This window comes from Catharus ustulatus, chromosome 15 (assembly GCF_009819885.2).
Source record: "Catharus ustulatus isolate bCatUst1 chromosome 15, bCatUst1.pri.v2, whole genome shotgun sequence".
NCBI lineage: Eukaryota > Metazoa > Chordata > Aves > Passeriformes > Turdidae > Catharus > Catharus ustulatus.
The window spans coordinates 12,245,687-12,260,259 of record NC_046235.1 but is presented as its reverse complement, the minus strand read 5'-3'; the positions used below and the strand labels follow the sequence as shown (position 1 = coordinate 12,260,259).

Sequence of the window (14,573 nt, the reverse complement as noted above, 5' to 3'; positions counted from 1 at the left end):
GAATCTGAGGGAGTTTTCTTATTGAAAAACAACAGTAGCAAAAATCAGGCCATGTAATATGCTGATGCAAGTAAAAGACTTGAAACCCTGCTTTAAAACTCACCTAAAAACATATTCTGCACCTTTTTTTGCTAAGTCCTTCCCACAGCTTAAACACAGTTACTTAGAGCAATAGTTCTGGAGTTGTGAGTACATAAATATTTAGCTGCGTATGTATGAATACACACACGCATTTTTCAATAGTTGTGATAAAAGTAAACATTGTCTAAGTGATAAAATAAGGAACCAGCTGCTTTCTTTTGGTCTCAAAATACCCTTGTAGTACTAGTGTAAAAAGCTTTAGGCAGTGTTTGAAAGGAACAGAAGCAGCACAATTTGCTTTGCTTCCATAGAGGAAAGTCAGAAATTGCTGTGTAAGTGTGGGTTTAAGCCCAAAAAGCCCAAATGTTGGATAGCACCACTTGGAGAAAGTTTTCAGTAGCAGATGGAGTGTCCTCAAAAACTTAGAAGTGCTCAGACCTCTGGCTGTTCTGTAGGAATGATGTGACAGACATCTCTTAATGCTCTGGCTTTATATAATTAGTCATTTTTCACTAACTTACTTTTATAGGATTTTTTTTTTTGTAACACCAGTATTAACTTTAACATGAATATTTTGTTCCTTTTTTCCTGCCCTGCAGAGCAGAATGCTATTGAAGAAACGCTTTCCGGCCGATTGCCTTGGAGAGAGACACCTATTTTTATGCATCATTTATCGATCATGCAGCACAAGCAATTATTTAGTACATTCTATTTTTTCATAAAATTTGCTGATGCCAAAGCTTTGTATTAAACAAAAAGTGAAGAAATAAAAAAAAACTTTAATTACGAAATCTTATTCTGTGAGAATTTAATTTTTCTTGGGCTTTCTGTGTTAGTACTCGAGTCTGAGAGCATTTTGTGAATTTTGCAAGGTGCTTTATTTCCTTTGAATGATTTAATCTTTGCAGATCTCTGTTATTCTCCATTCATTTGGGACACAAGCTATAGTGGAAATCTCATGCAGTGCCCTTGTTATGATGCCATCAAGTGACTTTACTGCCACTGAAGTGACTAAGAAGTGCTGCTAGCAATCGTTCCACATCAACTTGTTAGGGAAAAAGCTGGGTCAAGCTGTCAATTCTACTGAAATGGACTTACCTTGACTCCAGCTGAGAATTAATTTGAAATAAGAACATTTTCTCAGTTTCTCTTCCTGTAACACTCCCAGACGCCCTGGGAGCACTGCAGTATGATTTTTGCCTTGAGGCCAGGCATTGCTGGAGATTTGCAAAGCTGTTGTCTCAAAACACAAATGATAAACCTTTTCCGTCTTTTACTTTCACCCAACCCTCCTTTTTGATAAAAGTGAAGCCGCTCTAAACCGCTTCTTCCTTCCTAATAACAAGTGAAAGCACGGTATTTCCCCTGCTGCCATGTGTGAAGCCTCCTTTCACATCAGTGGTGGGGGTTAGTTTTGGTTCAAATTCAGATCATGGAAGATTGATAACGTTCTTTAACGTAGAAAGTCTATGCAAGCATGTCCTTTCTTGCCACAGCTGTCTTGTGAGGAGACAGAGGGAAAACATCTCCCCTCGCTGTCCTCACTCTGGCTGTTTCATGCAAGTTATGCAAGCCCTGTGTGAATAATTTCACAATAGTCAGTTAAAACACATGGGCCTGAGTCGCAGCCAAATGCTAATGCTTGACTTAATGAGATGGGTAAATGAAGGTAACAAGTTGGGAAGGAAAAAGTAATTGACAGAAGTTAAAAACTATTCTGTGTTTGGTTGTTTTTGTTGTTCTCAGATCAAGATGTAGAAAGTGAATGCTTTCTAATTTAATTAAATGAACAGAGAGAAGCAATTTTGCTGTAAGATTTAATTTTTTTATGTACTGGGAGCTAGAGGATTTAATTTAATTTTATTTTTATGTATAGGCACTTTTAGAATTTAGGAACACAGCCAGATGCTACATTAAAATAGTTTCTTAATTCTTATTTGTCCATCAGGCTTCAGCTGAGAAGGCAGCTTTTATAATAAGCAGTGAAGAATGTGATAGCTTCAGTGCATTTAATAGAATTCTTCTTCAATGTGTCCTTGTGAAATTCTGAAAGAAATATGGAAACAAATCAATAGAGCAGTAAGTGCATTTTGAAAGACTGGAAAACCCCACTGGACTTACTCATGAGAAGGAAAAAAAACCCTCAAACATTCTGTGTTTGAGGGCTGTGTGCTTGTAACGTACAGCATGTGTCAACTGACTGTTGTTGCCAAAAATGGAGGAATGTGGTTAGAGCATGATTTAGGGAACAAGCTATGATACATGTTTTTTTCACTCATTTCTCAACAGCATGATAAAACTGATAAGTTTGTGCTTGTCTCCTGAAACAAAATTCTGTGAGTGCTATTTAATGCTCTTGGCAGGGACTGCGTGAGCAGTGCAGTGACCCAGATGCAAAAAGCACCGTTAATAGTACCTGTTCATGTTTCTTCTTCAGAACAGCAGCAGAAGGAGAAGTTGAGTGATACTTGGTACAAAAGGGTTGACAGGACTTTTTAGTGCATTTCCCTCCATGCAGGGAAAATAACTCAGCGTCATCGTCTCTGGTTTTTCTTTTAAGCCTCTAACAATTGTCTCAATGAAGTGTTAATAATGATACAACTTTTGATATGTTACTTAGAGGTCAAGCAGTCAGTGCATGTTTTATCTGTTAATTAAATAAATATTTTCAAAGATGGACTCTATATCATCCCAGAAACTCTTTTTTTTTTCACTCTGGATATACAGAAGAAGGAAATCCACAAAATTTTTCATAGAATCATAGAACCACTTGGGTTGAAAAAGCCCTCTAAGATCATCAAGTCTAGCCATTAACCCAGCACTGCCCAAGCCTACCACTAAACCATGTCCCCAAGTGCCACATCTGTATCTTTTAAATACCTTGGTCCAGCCTGTGCAGATCCATCTGTGGAGCCTTCCTGCCCTCCAGAAGATCAACCCAACTTGGTGTTGGCTGCAAACTGACTGAGGGTGCGCTCAATCCTCTCATCCAGATCATTGATAAAGACATCATACACATTCTGAGCCCTGTGGATGTAACTCCATTCCCTTTCTGGGCTGAGCCATCCAGCCTGTTCTTAACCCATGTATGGTGCACCTGTCCAAGCCATGGGCAGCCAGTTTCCAAGAGAATGCTGTGGGACATTGGTGTCAGCCAAAGTACAGGTAGACACATCCACAGCCTTTCCTTCATCCACTAAGTGGGTCATCTTATTACAGAAGACCAGGTTGGTCAAGAGGACCTGCTTTTCCTAAATCCACGCTGGCTGGGTCTGACCCCCTGCTTGTCCTGGATGTGCTGTGTGATGGCACTAAAATGATCTGTTCCACAGCCTTCCCTTGCACTGTGCTCCAGCTGACAGGCATGCAGTTGCCCAGACCCCTCCAGTCAGCTGGGACCTCCCCAGGCTGCTGGGGCTGCTGGTAAATCGTGGCAAGTGGCTCTGTGAGCCCCACAGGGCTACCCCAATGAGTCTCCTTCCTTGCCTGTCCCTTCTGAAGAGTTTTCAGCCATCTGTTGCAGCACTCCAGTTGTGCCAGTCATCTCACCATGTCTGCACAATGGTAACCATGTCTTTCTAGGTCTTCTGAGGAAGCACATCCCTGCTTTACAAGGCTGTAAATCAATAGCCAGCACCAAGTGCAAAACTCTGGCCTGCCCCAGCCTTGCTCTTTTATCTGAAGGAGCCATTTGAAGTGTGACTGTTCATGCATATGGAAAGCAGTTTCTTTAAAATCTTCCTGCTAAGCTGGCTTTGAGGAAAGGGTGCTGTATAAAATAGTTCCACTCTGTTGTTCCTTAACTGAGAGGGTGTCTAAAACAGATTAAGGTAGGCAATGCTCTGATCAGATTTCCACAGTAAGTCTTTGCTGGAGGAGCTATGGAAGGGACTGCAGCTTGTAGCAGAAGATGGCCCTGATTAATGACTAAGGGCATTAAGATACTTTCAGATGGAAAGGGAACACCAGGTGATACTTAATCCTGGTGCACCTGCAGTGCTGTGTCTCTTTGAGTTTTTGGCCTTGGTGTTGTCCTCGCTTTGGTGGTATCCTGTGGTAGGTATAAAGATCAATTTCAGGGCAGCATGTTTATTTTCATACTCAATGCAAGTTATCTGAAAAGTTATTTTAAAGCATATAATGAAGAATAGTGGCAGAAAGCACTGAAGGATTCATTTTCATATATTAAAACTGCATGGCTTCCCATTTGTTTTCTGTGCAAAAGGATAAATCTTGATTCTTCCTGGTAAGTGCAAAATAGGAAGAACAGATTCATAAGCTGAATTTGGAACTGCGGATGTTTGTACTTGTCCTTAAAATACATTTGTTCAGTAAATTTATCAGCTGGACTGATGCCACATTGTTAAACAAACAGTAGCAGTTTTCTGCATTAAGAGGAGTGTGGCAGGTCACTGTGCCCTGATGCTCCAGTCATAAGCTGTGGGCAGTTCTCCTGACCTGGTTAATGGAGCACCTGGAGATTGAGTGGTGGAAAACACTGAGCAGCAGCTCGATTCTCAGCTCTGGGCTGAGAGGAGACACTTAGGAGAAGAATGAAGGATGTGTCTCAAAAGTGGTATGGAAGCCAAGAGATGTCTATCTGTATGAAACACGCAGCCTTCCTGGAAGTGGGTGGCTTAAATTTCCTTTGCCAAAAAGGACAAAAACATCACAGTAAAGAATTGTAGAGGTGTTGAATATACACAGCCTATTTCCAGAGTAATATAAAATAATGTCAGATGACCTGTCTGCCTGTTGATTAAATCTCTCCCTCCAGCCTGCGAGATGGAAGTCTGGGTGCACACAGAGGAAATGACAGCCTGGGCTGTCTGCTTCCTAGTCCCATGTTTGATTTCTGTGTGATAAAAACAAAAGCAGCACCAAGCTTTTAGAATCCCTTTGGTTTGTTTGAGCAATGGTTGTGTGTAACATTGCAGCAGGTGGAGGAAGGGGAAATGAAATATCCAATATTCACAGCTTATTTCAGTTGCAAAATGAGATTCATTCATCAAAAAGTAAATTATCCTGACCCATAGTACAGTCTTCAAATGTGGTATAATTTCAAAGCAGTTTCAGGGTTTGGGGTTTTTTTGCTTGAATCATAGAATTATTGATGTTGGAAAAAACTCCTAAGGTCATCAAGTCCAGCTGTTGGAGACAGACCATGATAATCTGGAAGTCACAGTTCCAGTTTTATGTTTCCTTAAACACTCAACCTTTATTTATTTATTTATTTATTTATTTATTTATTTATTTGCTTTTGTTTTAAGCGTTACCCAGCTTTAGAAACCTGTACATTTGGGGGATGGTTCAGATCCAGAAAATGGGTGTTTATCATTCCCCACCAACGGCTTCTGGAAGTATATTCCAAGACAGCCCACTTGTTCCAAGTACCTGGATACACACTCCTGGCAGAGTCAACAATCCACTCCTGTGCAATGTAACCACTAATCTCACTCTTGTTTCAGTTAACTACAAGATCAAAAATCAATTTACTTGTGACAATTTCCCATTCTCACTGCAAATGGTGGAGTGAGTGTGTTCACTGACTTTTGCTTGTGAAAAAGCAGCAGATCCCTTGTCCAGCTCCATTTTCCTGCTGGGCACTTGTTAGCAAGGATTTGACCTGGGCACACAAAGTCTGTGTGAGTGGGAAAGGAGAAAATTTGTTTTGAACAGCAGCAGCTGAATTTTTCTTTTCTATAAGGTCTTTATTTCAGAATGGGGTAGGCTCAAAATTGGCAAAGAAAGGGGGATTTAAGCAACTAAAATCTGCCAGGGCTAAAACTACAATTCCCTAAGCATCTTGCTTCACTGATGCCTGAAACTGGAGGTACCTCAGTTGTTGAATGCCTTTTTGATGAACTTGGAAGCTTTCCAGTTGCCTCCAGTTTGGCTCACGTAGCTGCCTGGCGTATTGTAATCTAAGCAGCCTTGCTCCCAGCTAATCCCCCCTGGGATCAAGAAACCAGGTAATGAAGCGTTTTGGCCAAGGGCCTGATCTGATGATAGATGCTTTCAGAGAGAATCATTTGTACAGAAGGGCTGGGCTCCTTGCAAAAACACATTTGTGGATTCAGAGAGCCATGGGAATGCCAGGCAACCAAGTAAAAAAAATGGGCTTTCACTTCCCAGTTATCAACAGCCCCATGGTGGAAAAGAGGGTTGGATCTCCTTGGTTATGTGTAAGGAAATCCATAGGTGGCTGTTTCTAGAAGGTGACTCATGTGGATGGAGTTTGCTCTGGAGGAGGTCGGGCTTTCAGCAGCATTGGTGGGATGATCCCTGGGGAACCCCTCGCTCTGTCTGCTCGTTTGTTTTGGCTCCAAGCTGAAGAACTTTGTGCTGGTGCAGGACACGGCGTGTTGGTACTGACCAGAGATTTCAAGGAATTCTGAGGAAACACATCCCTGCTTTACAAGGCTGTAAATTAACAACCAGCAACAAGTGCAAAACTCTGGCCTGCCCCAGCCTTGCTCAGACTTGACCTCTTTTATCTGAAAGACCCATTTGAGGTGTGACTGTTCATGCATATGGAAAGCAGTTGCTTTAAATTGGCAGGGGAGCACATGAACAGAGGTGAAATGGTTGTTACTGTTTTGTGTTGAGGGGTGGCTGTTTTTTCCATGTGTACTGTGTTTGCATCCAGCACACAGGTATGAGATGTTTTACTCAGCTCTTTCATTGTTCATGTTCGTTGCTAATGTGGTTTTGTTCCACCTCTTGCAGGCAGTCACTTCTTCCATCGTAACTCTCTGTCCCCTCGAAGCCTGGTCTACGAGAGCGAGTTCTCAACCATCGAGCCTGCCTTGGACATGTACGACGAGAACAAAACCTGAAAGGAATCCATGCTCCTTCCTGGCCCTTTTTCCGTTTTTTTCATTTCTCATTCCTGTTGTTGTGTACTCTTTCCATGGATCTCCTTTGTCTGAAGAAGAGCTGCTTTTTCCAGAACACGAACCCACCTTCTCGATTGCACAGATGAAGACCAGCTGTGGTGGATTCTGAGGGTGGCATCTTTGAGCTGACAAAGAGCTGTGAGCAAGCAAGGTTGTCTGATGGAAATTGCTGAGTAACAGCATGGGGAGCTGTGTCGGCCCAGCCGCGGCGATGCAGGAGAGGTTTTTCGGTGGCCCTAAGAGTTTGTGCTGAACTGCAAATGCGTCTCTTACACAGGCGTCTGCTGCTTCCAATTTTTTGGTTGTCCGGATGGTTGGGCAATGTCAGAAAGGGAACTGGTTGTAGAGGAGATGGCCAGTGACTGGTAAAAGCACTCGTATATCTCAGTCAATCCATAACCTTACTGTGAAATAGCCCCTTCTGAGAGGGACCTTTATAAGTGCATTGAGTTTCCTACAACCCACTTAACCCCGGACAATGGTGAGCCAGTCTGACGTTCAACCTGCAGAGAGGACCTGCATTTGCAGAAAGATTTCAAGGAACTTGATGCTTGGATTTTTTTCTCCAATTTGATTGAAGCAGGAGAAAAAGGGTGTACACAGAATATACTTTTGGTCCTTCTGTGTGCTGAAGTCAAGTGAGTCTCTTCCTGTAGAGAGGACATTCACAGAACCAGCACTTGATCTACCTAAAAACCATTAGACTTTTTGAAATATGCAGGAATCAAATTAGCTTTCTTTCTCACGTAACTTTTTTTTGGGGGGGTGGGGGGGTAAAAAATCCACCAATTTTTTCACTGAAGTTTTTTAAAAGCCAGCATGTTGGCATTACACAGAGAAGAAAAGAGGTAAGCTTCTTATCCCACTCTCCTGTTGAGATCTGCAACAGTTATTTGACAAATACGTTCTCTGAGCTGTGCCCTTTCCCACTGACATCAATAACAGGAATGCAGAAAGCAGGAGAAGAAAGGAAAGCAGCTACTGCTTTGACACACTGCAGGAAAAATCAATTTTTGCCAGCATGTGACAAAAGTGGTGGGGAAATGGATATTGTTTGCAAGCTTCTGAGAGAGCAGAAATGCAGAAACAGAGAGCAAGACAGGAACCTCTGGAGCTAAGTCATCACAGCATTCCTCAAATGAGCCGACGAGGAGGACCGAGCTTCTGCTCCACTGTTTCCTACCGGACAATGCATAGCTGCTAATGAATGTTTGGATTCTTCTCCATTGCAGTCTAAGCTACTGTAGGTGTAGAAACTCATTTGTGTCCTTGTAATGTGAAACACAGTTTCACCCTCTGTATAGGAATCTTGAGAAATCAGTTAAGCCAAAAAGAAAGGTAAGACTTATCCTGCCATGCTTTAATTTCACCTGCTTTTGCTACAAGCAGGGGAATTTCCCCTCCTTTATAATGTTTTTAATTGTATAGCAGTCTGCTTAACATATATCCTTTTTTGAAGTGTGGTTCAGCTATGTCTTTAACATGGATGTTCAAGAGAAAAAGAAAAATCCAGCTCTGTAAAATGAGGAAATGAGCCTCTTTACCGAGCATGCTTTGACTTTTGTTGCTGTGCGTCAGCTTTATTTAATCTGATAATTCAAGAGTGGGTGGCGTGAAGTGTAGGGAGGTTTTTCTCATAATACCCACATTGATATTTACCGAATGCACTTTTATTGCCATTCAGCTCGTTCTGGAAATGCGCTGAAGCCCCAAACTTTTTTAAGAGCACAATTTTGACACCCACTTTCTCCTACAAAGTAAAAGTGAAGGTCACAGAAAGTGCCACAGGGTCTGGGGCAGCAGCAGGTTGTGGTCAGCGTCCCTCCTGTGCTGGTGGGTGTGCAGTGACAGCTCCGGGCAGTGCTGGCGAGCCCAGGCACAGCTCCCCATCCTGGCCTGGCTGAGCTGGGCCTAGGTCCAGGCACAGCTCCCCAGCCCAGCCTGGCTGAGCTGAACCCGTATGGGAGTCAGGAGCAGCAGAAGGGCTGCTTGAGCAGCCCCCATTTTCATAATTATATCTGTGAGATCAGCAGGGACTCGTGGGAGCAGCGCCTTGGGAACGCGAACGCCCAAGAGGAAAATCACCATCTCTCAAGGGTGTTCTGGGGCTTGTTTTTATCCATGAGGGCAGTCAGGTTATATAAACCCAGATACCTGGGCGTTCCAGGTTAAATGCAAGCATGTCTTGGTGTCTCCAGCCAGCTCAGAGCTGCTCTGCTGGGGTTTTGGGTAGGACAGGCTCTTGTTGCACTGCGTGGGGTGCTGATGCTTCAAGCAAATCCTTCTCTCAGGGGCTGCCCCATCCCACACAGGGATTTCCCCTAAGGCACAGGAATGTCACTGGGGCAGTTTCAGCACAAAACCAAACCCCATGATTTCTCAGCTCCAACTGAGCCCGTTTGCACGAGCTGTGTGCCAGAATATACAGAAAAGCTAGAAGATGCATGGAAATTAAAAACTATAAAGCACAAAGCCCCCCAAAACAAACCAATAAATAATATAATTTATATTTTGCTAAATCTTATTTCTAACCGAACATCTTGGTTTTAAGTAAGGGGAGGGCAGGTTTGCCTCAGTGGAGATCAGGGTCTGGCATAGTGATGTAAAAACAGATTTGTGCTGTAGGATTTTGAATAAGGTATTTGTAAGTGACATCCTGGATTTGGGACATCTTGCAACACTGGAAAAATTAAAAGCTTGTTCAAGCCATCAGTTCCTATGTGCGTGTCAGGACATGCTGGAGCAAGCCTTCCCCTGTTAGTCATATTTAGGATGGGGAAGAGGCACCACAGCAACATGGGTGATTTTTTCTGGGCTGTGCTGGTAAGTTTGAGGTTTTTCCTTTCAATATTAATCAGTATATTAAAAAAGCTTGATGAGCATTGTTGTTCTTGTTCTGCTGCAGTGGTACTGTGGTTGAGTCATTTCACAGAAATAAAATATACGGCAACCTACCAAGCACTGTAAGTGCCAGGAACTTGGAAAATAATTTTCAAGGTTTAAAAAAGGTGCTTTTTTTAACAGGAAAACATTCAGTTTATGACTTCTACATATAAAAAGAGCTTTTCTCTCCAAGTGTTCTCCTAAACTATTTAAACCCCAACACTTTGCCTTCCCTTTCTCAGCTTTCTCTTCTATGAAAGTTTTGCATGTTCCCATAAGATGTTTGTAAAACCAAAGTTTGCTTGTGTTCTTAGAGGATAATTGCCAGTAAGAAACCAGACTGTAAGTGTGCTTTTTATCTATAATACACAACATTAAATATTAAATTTGAAGCATGTTAAAATTTACCTAATGACCCTCACAATTGCTCCCTCCAGTGAGCTCATGTGTTGGAATCTGCATTGTCTCTGCTCTAGGATGCTTGCCCTGGCACCTGAGGATGCTATAGGAATAGCCAGGTATCCTGCATTAGCCAAAGACCAAAACCAGTTTAATAAACATGTCTAAGACTATGTTATGAGACTTTTACACCTCTGTTTAATTCTTTAAACACATTCATGTAAAATAGTGCAAAGGCTTGGGAGAGCCAAGAGGTTTTTACCAGCTCCTGGAAAGCAGAGGAAATTCTGCAGGAAACATGGGTCACACTGAGGCTTCAGGACTTGTTCAGTCCAATTTAGGTTTGAGGTAGTTCCATGGTCAGGTCATGAGCTGAAGGATGAAGGCACCAGACTGAGCTGAAGTTCAGGCAGCTCTGCAGCCTGATTACTGGCGAGTGAGTTGACTTAATTATTAAAAATATTTGTTATTTGCTTTGCTAATAATAATTTGTTTTTTACAGCATAGAAAATAGCACAGCAGCTCAGAAGCCAAGGCACAGTGGGCAAAGGCAAGAGCCACATGGCTGCTGCCAGCTCTGCAGGCTGGGGAGAGGACAGGAGAGCTCAGGGCAGGCACCTCAGGAAACACCTTCAAATTCCCAAGTAAAGCTTTTGCTGCTTTTTCACCCTGTGTTACCCAGCCATACTTGACCTAATTTTCCAGCCTGAGTGATGCAGAAGAGTGTGTGATGTGCCATGACAGCTTGCATATGTGTTGTTATATTTAAAGATATCTTCACTTTTTCCTTTCCCTGCTAGACTTGCTGCACTGCAGGGCAGCCTCAGCTCTGGCACACGCATTGGAAACTGGTGAGCAGGGGAGGGGGAGAGAGAGGGAAAGATGTTCCAACTAAACAGATTGGGGGGAAATCAGGGGAGAGGTAGACAGTACTTCAGTGTGCTGGTGCTCATTTCTGCTTTTTTTCCCTTGTCATGGAAATGATTAAGAGAAAAGCTGTACTCCCTATCTCTTCCTTGTGGGATGCAGTGACAAGAGCAGTGCTCCAGATGGGATTTTGCTCCTGATCCGGGGCCATGATGCTCTGTAACTCCCAGCCTGAGATGCTGACTAAAAACCCCAAATTCACAAGGGCTGTCACGTTTACCTGGTGCTTTGCAAAGTGCTTTAGAGGGGTGAAATCTGCTCACAGAGCCTCTGCAAAGCACCGCTAATTGACACCTTGTTATCGGTCAGTTGGCTGGTCCTTTCATTAACCTAGTCTTTTTAAAAGTCTGCAACATTCCCAGACACTCTTAATTCTCCCAGTTAATATCTACCTTTCCACTCCATCTCTTATCACTGGCTTCCTCCTCTGGAGAGCCGGGTGAAGGTCCCTGTTGTGCAGGCACTGCTGTCCACCTGTTCTCCAGCATTTTCATCACTGTGCCATCACCATGGCAGTCAGCCCCTCCAAGGGGATGCATTGCTCCAAATGTGTGTGGGAGCACAGAGGTGCCTGCTGAGCTGTGCTCAGCCAAAGCAGTAGGATCTGGGCCATTGTTGTGGGATGCTCATTCTCTGGATCCCTGAATGGAGCATCCTTTTGCTCTTCTGCCCATTAGCCTCATGGAGATGCTCATGAGAACAGAAATGGATATATAGGTCGTGCAATAATATCTGAGTATTTTTTCTTTCTTACCACAATTATGTCCAGGGTCTCTGGGGTTGGGGGCCCTGGGGTATAAAGTGTTGCCCAAAAATAGTCCCTTTCCTAAGGAGTTAATAATTAATATTCCTACAAAGTAAGAACTACATAGTGTTTTATTGAAAGTTGAGGCTACTTAGAGTGATTTCAATGCAAGGCTGAGGTGTAACATCAGCTAGTGCCATACAGCTGGGACTGGGGGTTTGCAGCCCAGAAATCAGATGGACGTGTATGTGAAGGCTCGCTCACTCCTGCTGGGGTGTTCCTTTCTCTACTTGTGTCCACAAGCTCCTCAGGGGCCAGGAGCTTTTATTCTTTTCCCTGAGCTCAGCTGTGTGCATTTATGTGCCATTTGCCTTTTTTTTTTTTCTCTTTTGCTGCTTCTCACACAGTCCAGGGCTCACCTTTGCTTGGCTCTGGCTTGATCTTCAGCTGTCCAAACCCCTCTGGGGGACAAGAGCCATTAATTCCCAGCAGAGCAGCTCTGCTGGGCCGTGTTAAGGCATGAATTATCAGATTTGCAGTGGATCCCCCGTGCCTGTGTCTGTAACACCCTCACACTGTCTCAGGCAGTAAGAGCTGTAGCTGCCTGCAGCCTGCCCACAGACCTGGGCTGCACTGGGAGGGAGGATCATACAGAAAACAGCTCAGCAACCTCCCATGCCCCACCACAGGAAAGTCTGGGTGTGAAAGTAAACTTGTTCTTTGCTGCTGTTAAGCCAGGGATGTTTAATAGAGTTTGGGGCTGTCAAATCAAAGCTCCTGGTGCAGATTTTTGAGGTCCCAGCAAGGCAGCACCCCAGCCTGTCTGCTTGTGCTGGAAGGTGCTGCCTGAACGAGAGGCCTTCCCCGTGCCACCACATCAGCAGGCAGACTTTCCCCATCCTGTGTGTCTAGTTTAACTCCCAGCAGTGGTAAGATCTGTCACACTGCTCCTATAAAGGGGAATAACCTTTCAGAGCAGAATGAGAGGTAGCATTGCTCTTGTGCTTGTCCCATCAGCCCTGCTGCAGTTTGCAAGTAGATGTTAAATACTAAAAGCTTCTCTGTATGACCATGCCTGTCCAGGATCACCTGCTCGAGGCCATGGCTAACTATGCACCGACTCCACCAAAACAGGATCATTTTGTCTCAGCAGAGAGGGGATCCCCCAGCCTTTGGGCACAGGAGACTGCAGCAAACAACAACAAAACCCCAATTTGCGTGCGTGTAAAACGAAAAGTCTGTTTGAACTGGCACCACCCAGGTGGGTCACACCGGTGTGACCAGGTAACCTGAACATGCTAGCAGCTGCCAGGGGTCTGGGGACACTGTGGGGACACAGGGACACACAGTGCCCTCCCAACAGCCAGAGCTTTCCAGCCCCTCTGGAAGTGTAGCTTGCCAGCAGCAGAACTTGTTGACATGTTTTGATGTAAGTATAACACTGTATTGTAGTTATGTGGTATATGCCAATATGTTCATAGTGTATACCGACTAGTTAGGGTTTGCAAATGTAATACATTTCAATAAAAAGCAATTTAAAAATACAGAGTTTGTGGGTTTGGTGTCTGAATATATGGGAGAATGAAAGCATTGCCTAGTGATTCCAGTCCCTCCAGCATTCCTTATAGTTCTGTCTTAGAGGACACTGTGGAACAACATTGTCAGAAGAGCCATTTCCAGAGAGGATTTTTCCCACTCTGAGGTAAATGTTTGATTTTTTAAAATTTTGCTGTACTAGTGCCTAGAAATGGGTCATTAAGGGCCACATGGTTCAGAGTGGTTTATGAATATGCTGGAGACACTAGTCCACCTTCCCACAGCTTTTGCCACCTTAAAGATGGCACAGAGTGAGAAAGAACAGCAATAGTTAAAGAGGGAAGGATCCTTCAGCACCTTCTCCCAGTGCTCAAACCCTTCCCACAGGACACCCAGCCCTTAGAAACCACCCTGCTGCTCCTCAAAAACAGCCACGCCACTGAGGGGAAGGCACAGCCCTGCAGGCTGAGCCAGATAATGAACATTTATATTACAGTAGTGTACAAAGGCTCCAGCTGGGATTAGGCCACTGCACTAACAAAGAGGATAGATCATCCAGGGTTAAAGGATTTATGGCCTAAAAAAGCCATGGCATTCCCACCTTCCTCGGAGCTGGGCAATAAGCACAGAGATGGCAGCTGTCACTGCTTTCTGCTGTTGTAACACTTTCAGAGTTTGCCTGGAGGCCCTGTAACGGCTATTGAAACAAGAACAGCGGTTCACTGAATTATTGGGAAGCTGCTCTGCAGCCAAGGGATGAGAGGGAACTGCATCTCCTGTTGTCCTGTGAGCTGCAAAGATCATCCTTGGGCTGGGCCACAGGCTTTGAGCGGGCTCCAGGGCTGCAGGCGAGGCCCGGAGTGAAGGAGCTGCCAGGAGGGGACCAAAGACCCCCACCCTGAGCTGCTGAGGTGCTGGAACTGCATGTTCTTCCCAGCAAAAAGGGAAAATTAATCCCCATGTTTCCAGAGGGGAGATGGAACGGCCTGGGCAGGAGTCTGGACATGTCCCTGATGTTCCAGTGCCCGACCACCCTCTGGAGTGTATATTTTCCTAATATCCGACCCAAACCCCCACCCTTCCCGACTCAACTTCAAGCCGTT

At 44.2% G+C, this 14,573-nt stretch overlaps 1 protein-coding gene across 3 annotated transcripts in view; it reads left to right on the top strand.

The window, feature by feature from the left end:
* RNF130 (ring finger protein 130) overlaps positions 1–13,480 on the top strand; it is a 54,770-nt gene extending 41,290 nt beyond the window's left edge. For 2 of the 3 annotated variants that reach the window (XM_042779741.1, XM_033072904.2), the window contains one exon: positions 681–2,765. In XM_042779741.1, coding sequence (XP_042635675.1) covers positions 681–832 — 152 coding nt within the window. In that variant the 3' untranslated portion in view covers positions 833–2,765. Of the gene's footprint in view, positions 1–680; positions 2,766–6,810 lie in introns of those variants that run through there. The other variant, XM_033072906.1, reaches the window with a different exon arrangement.
* The last annotated feature ends 1,093 nt before the right edge of the window (positions 13,481–14,573 follow it).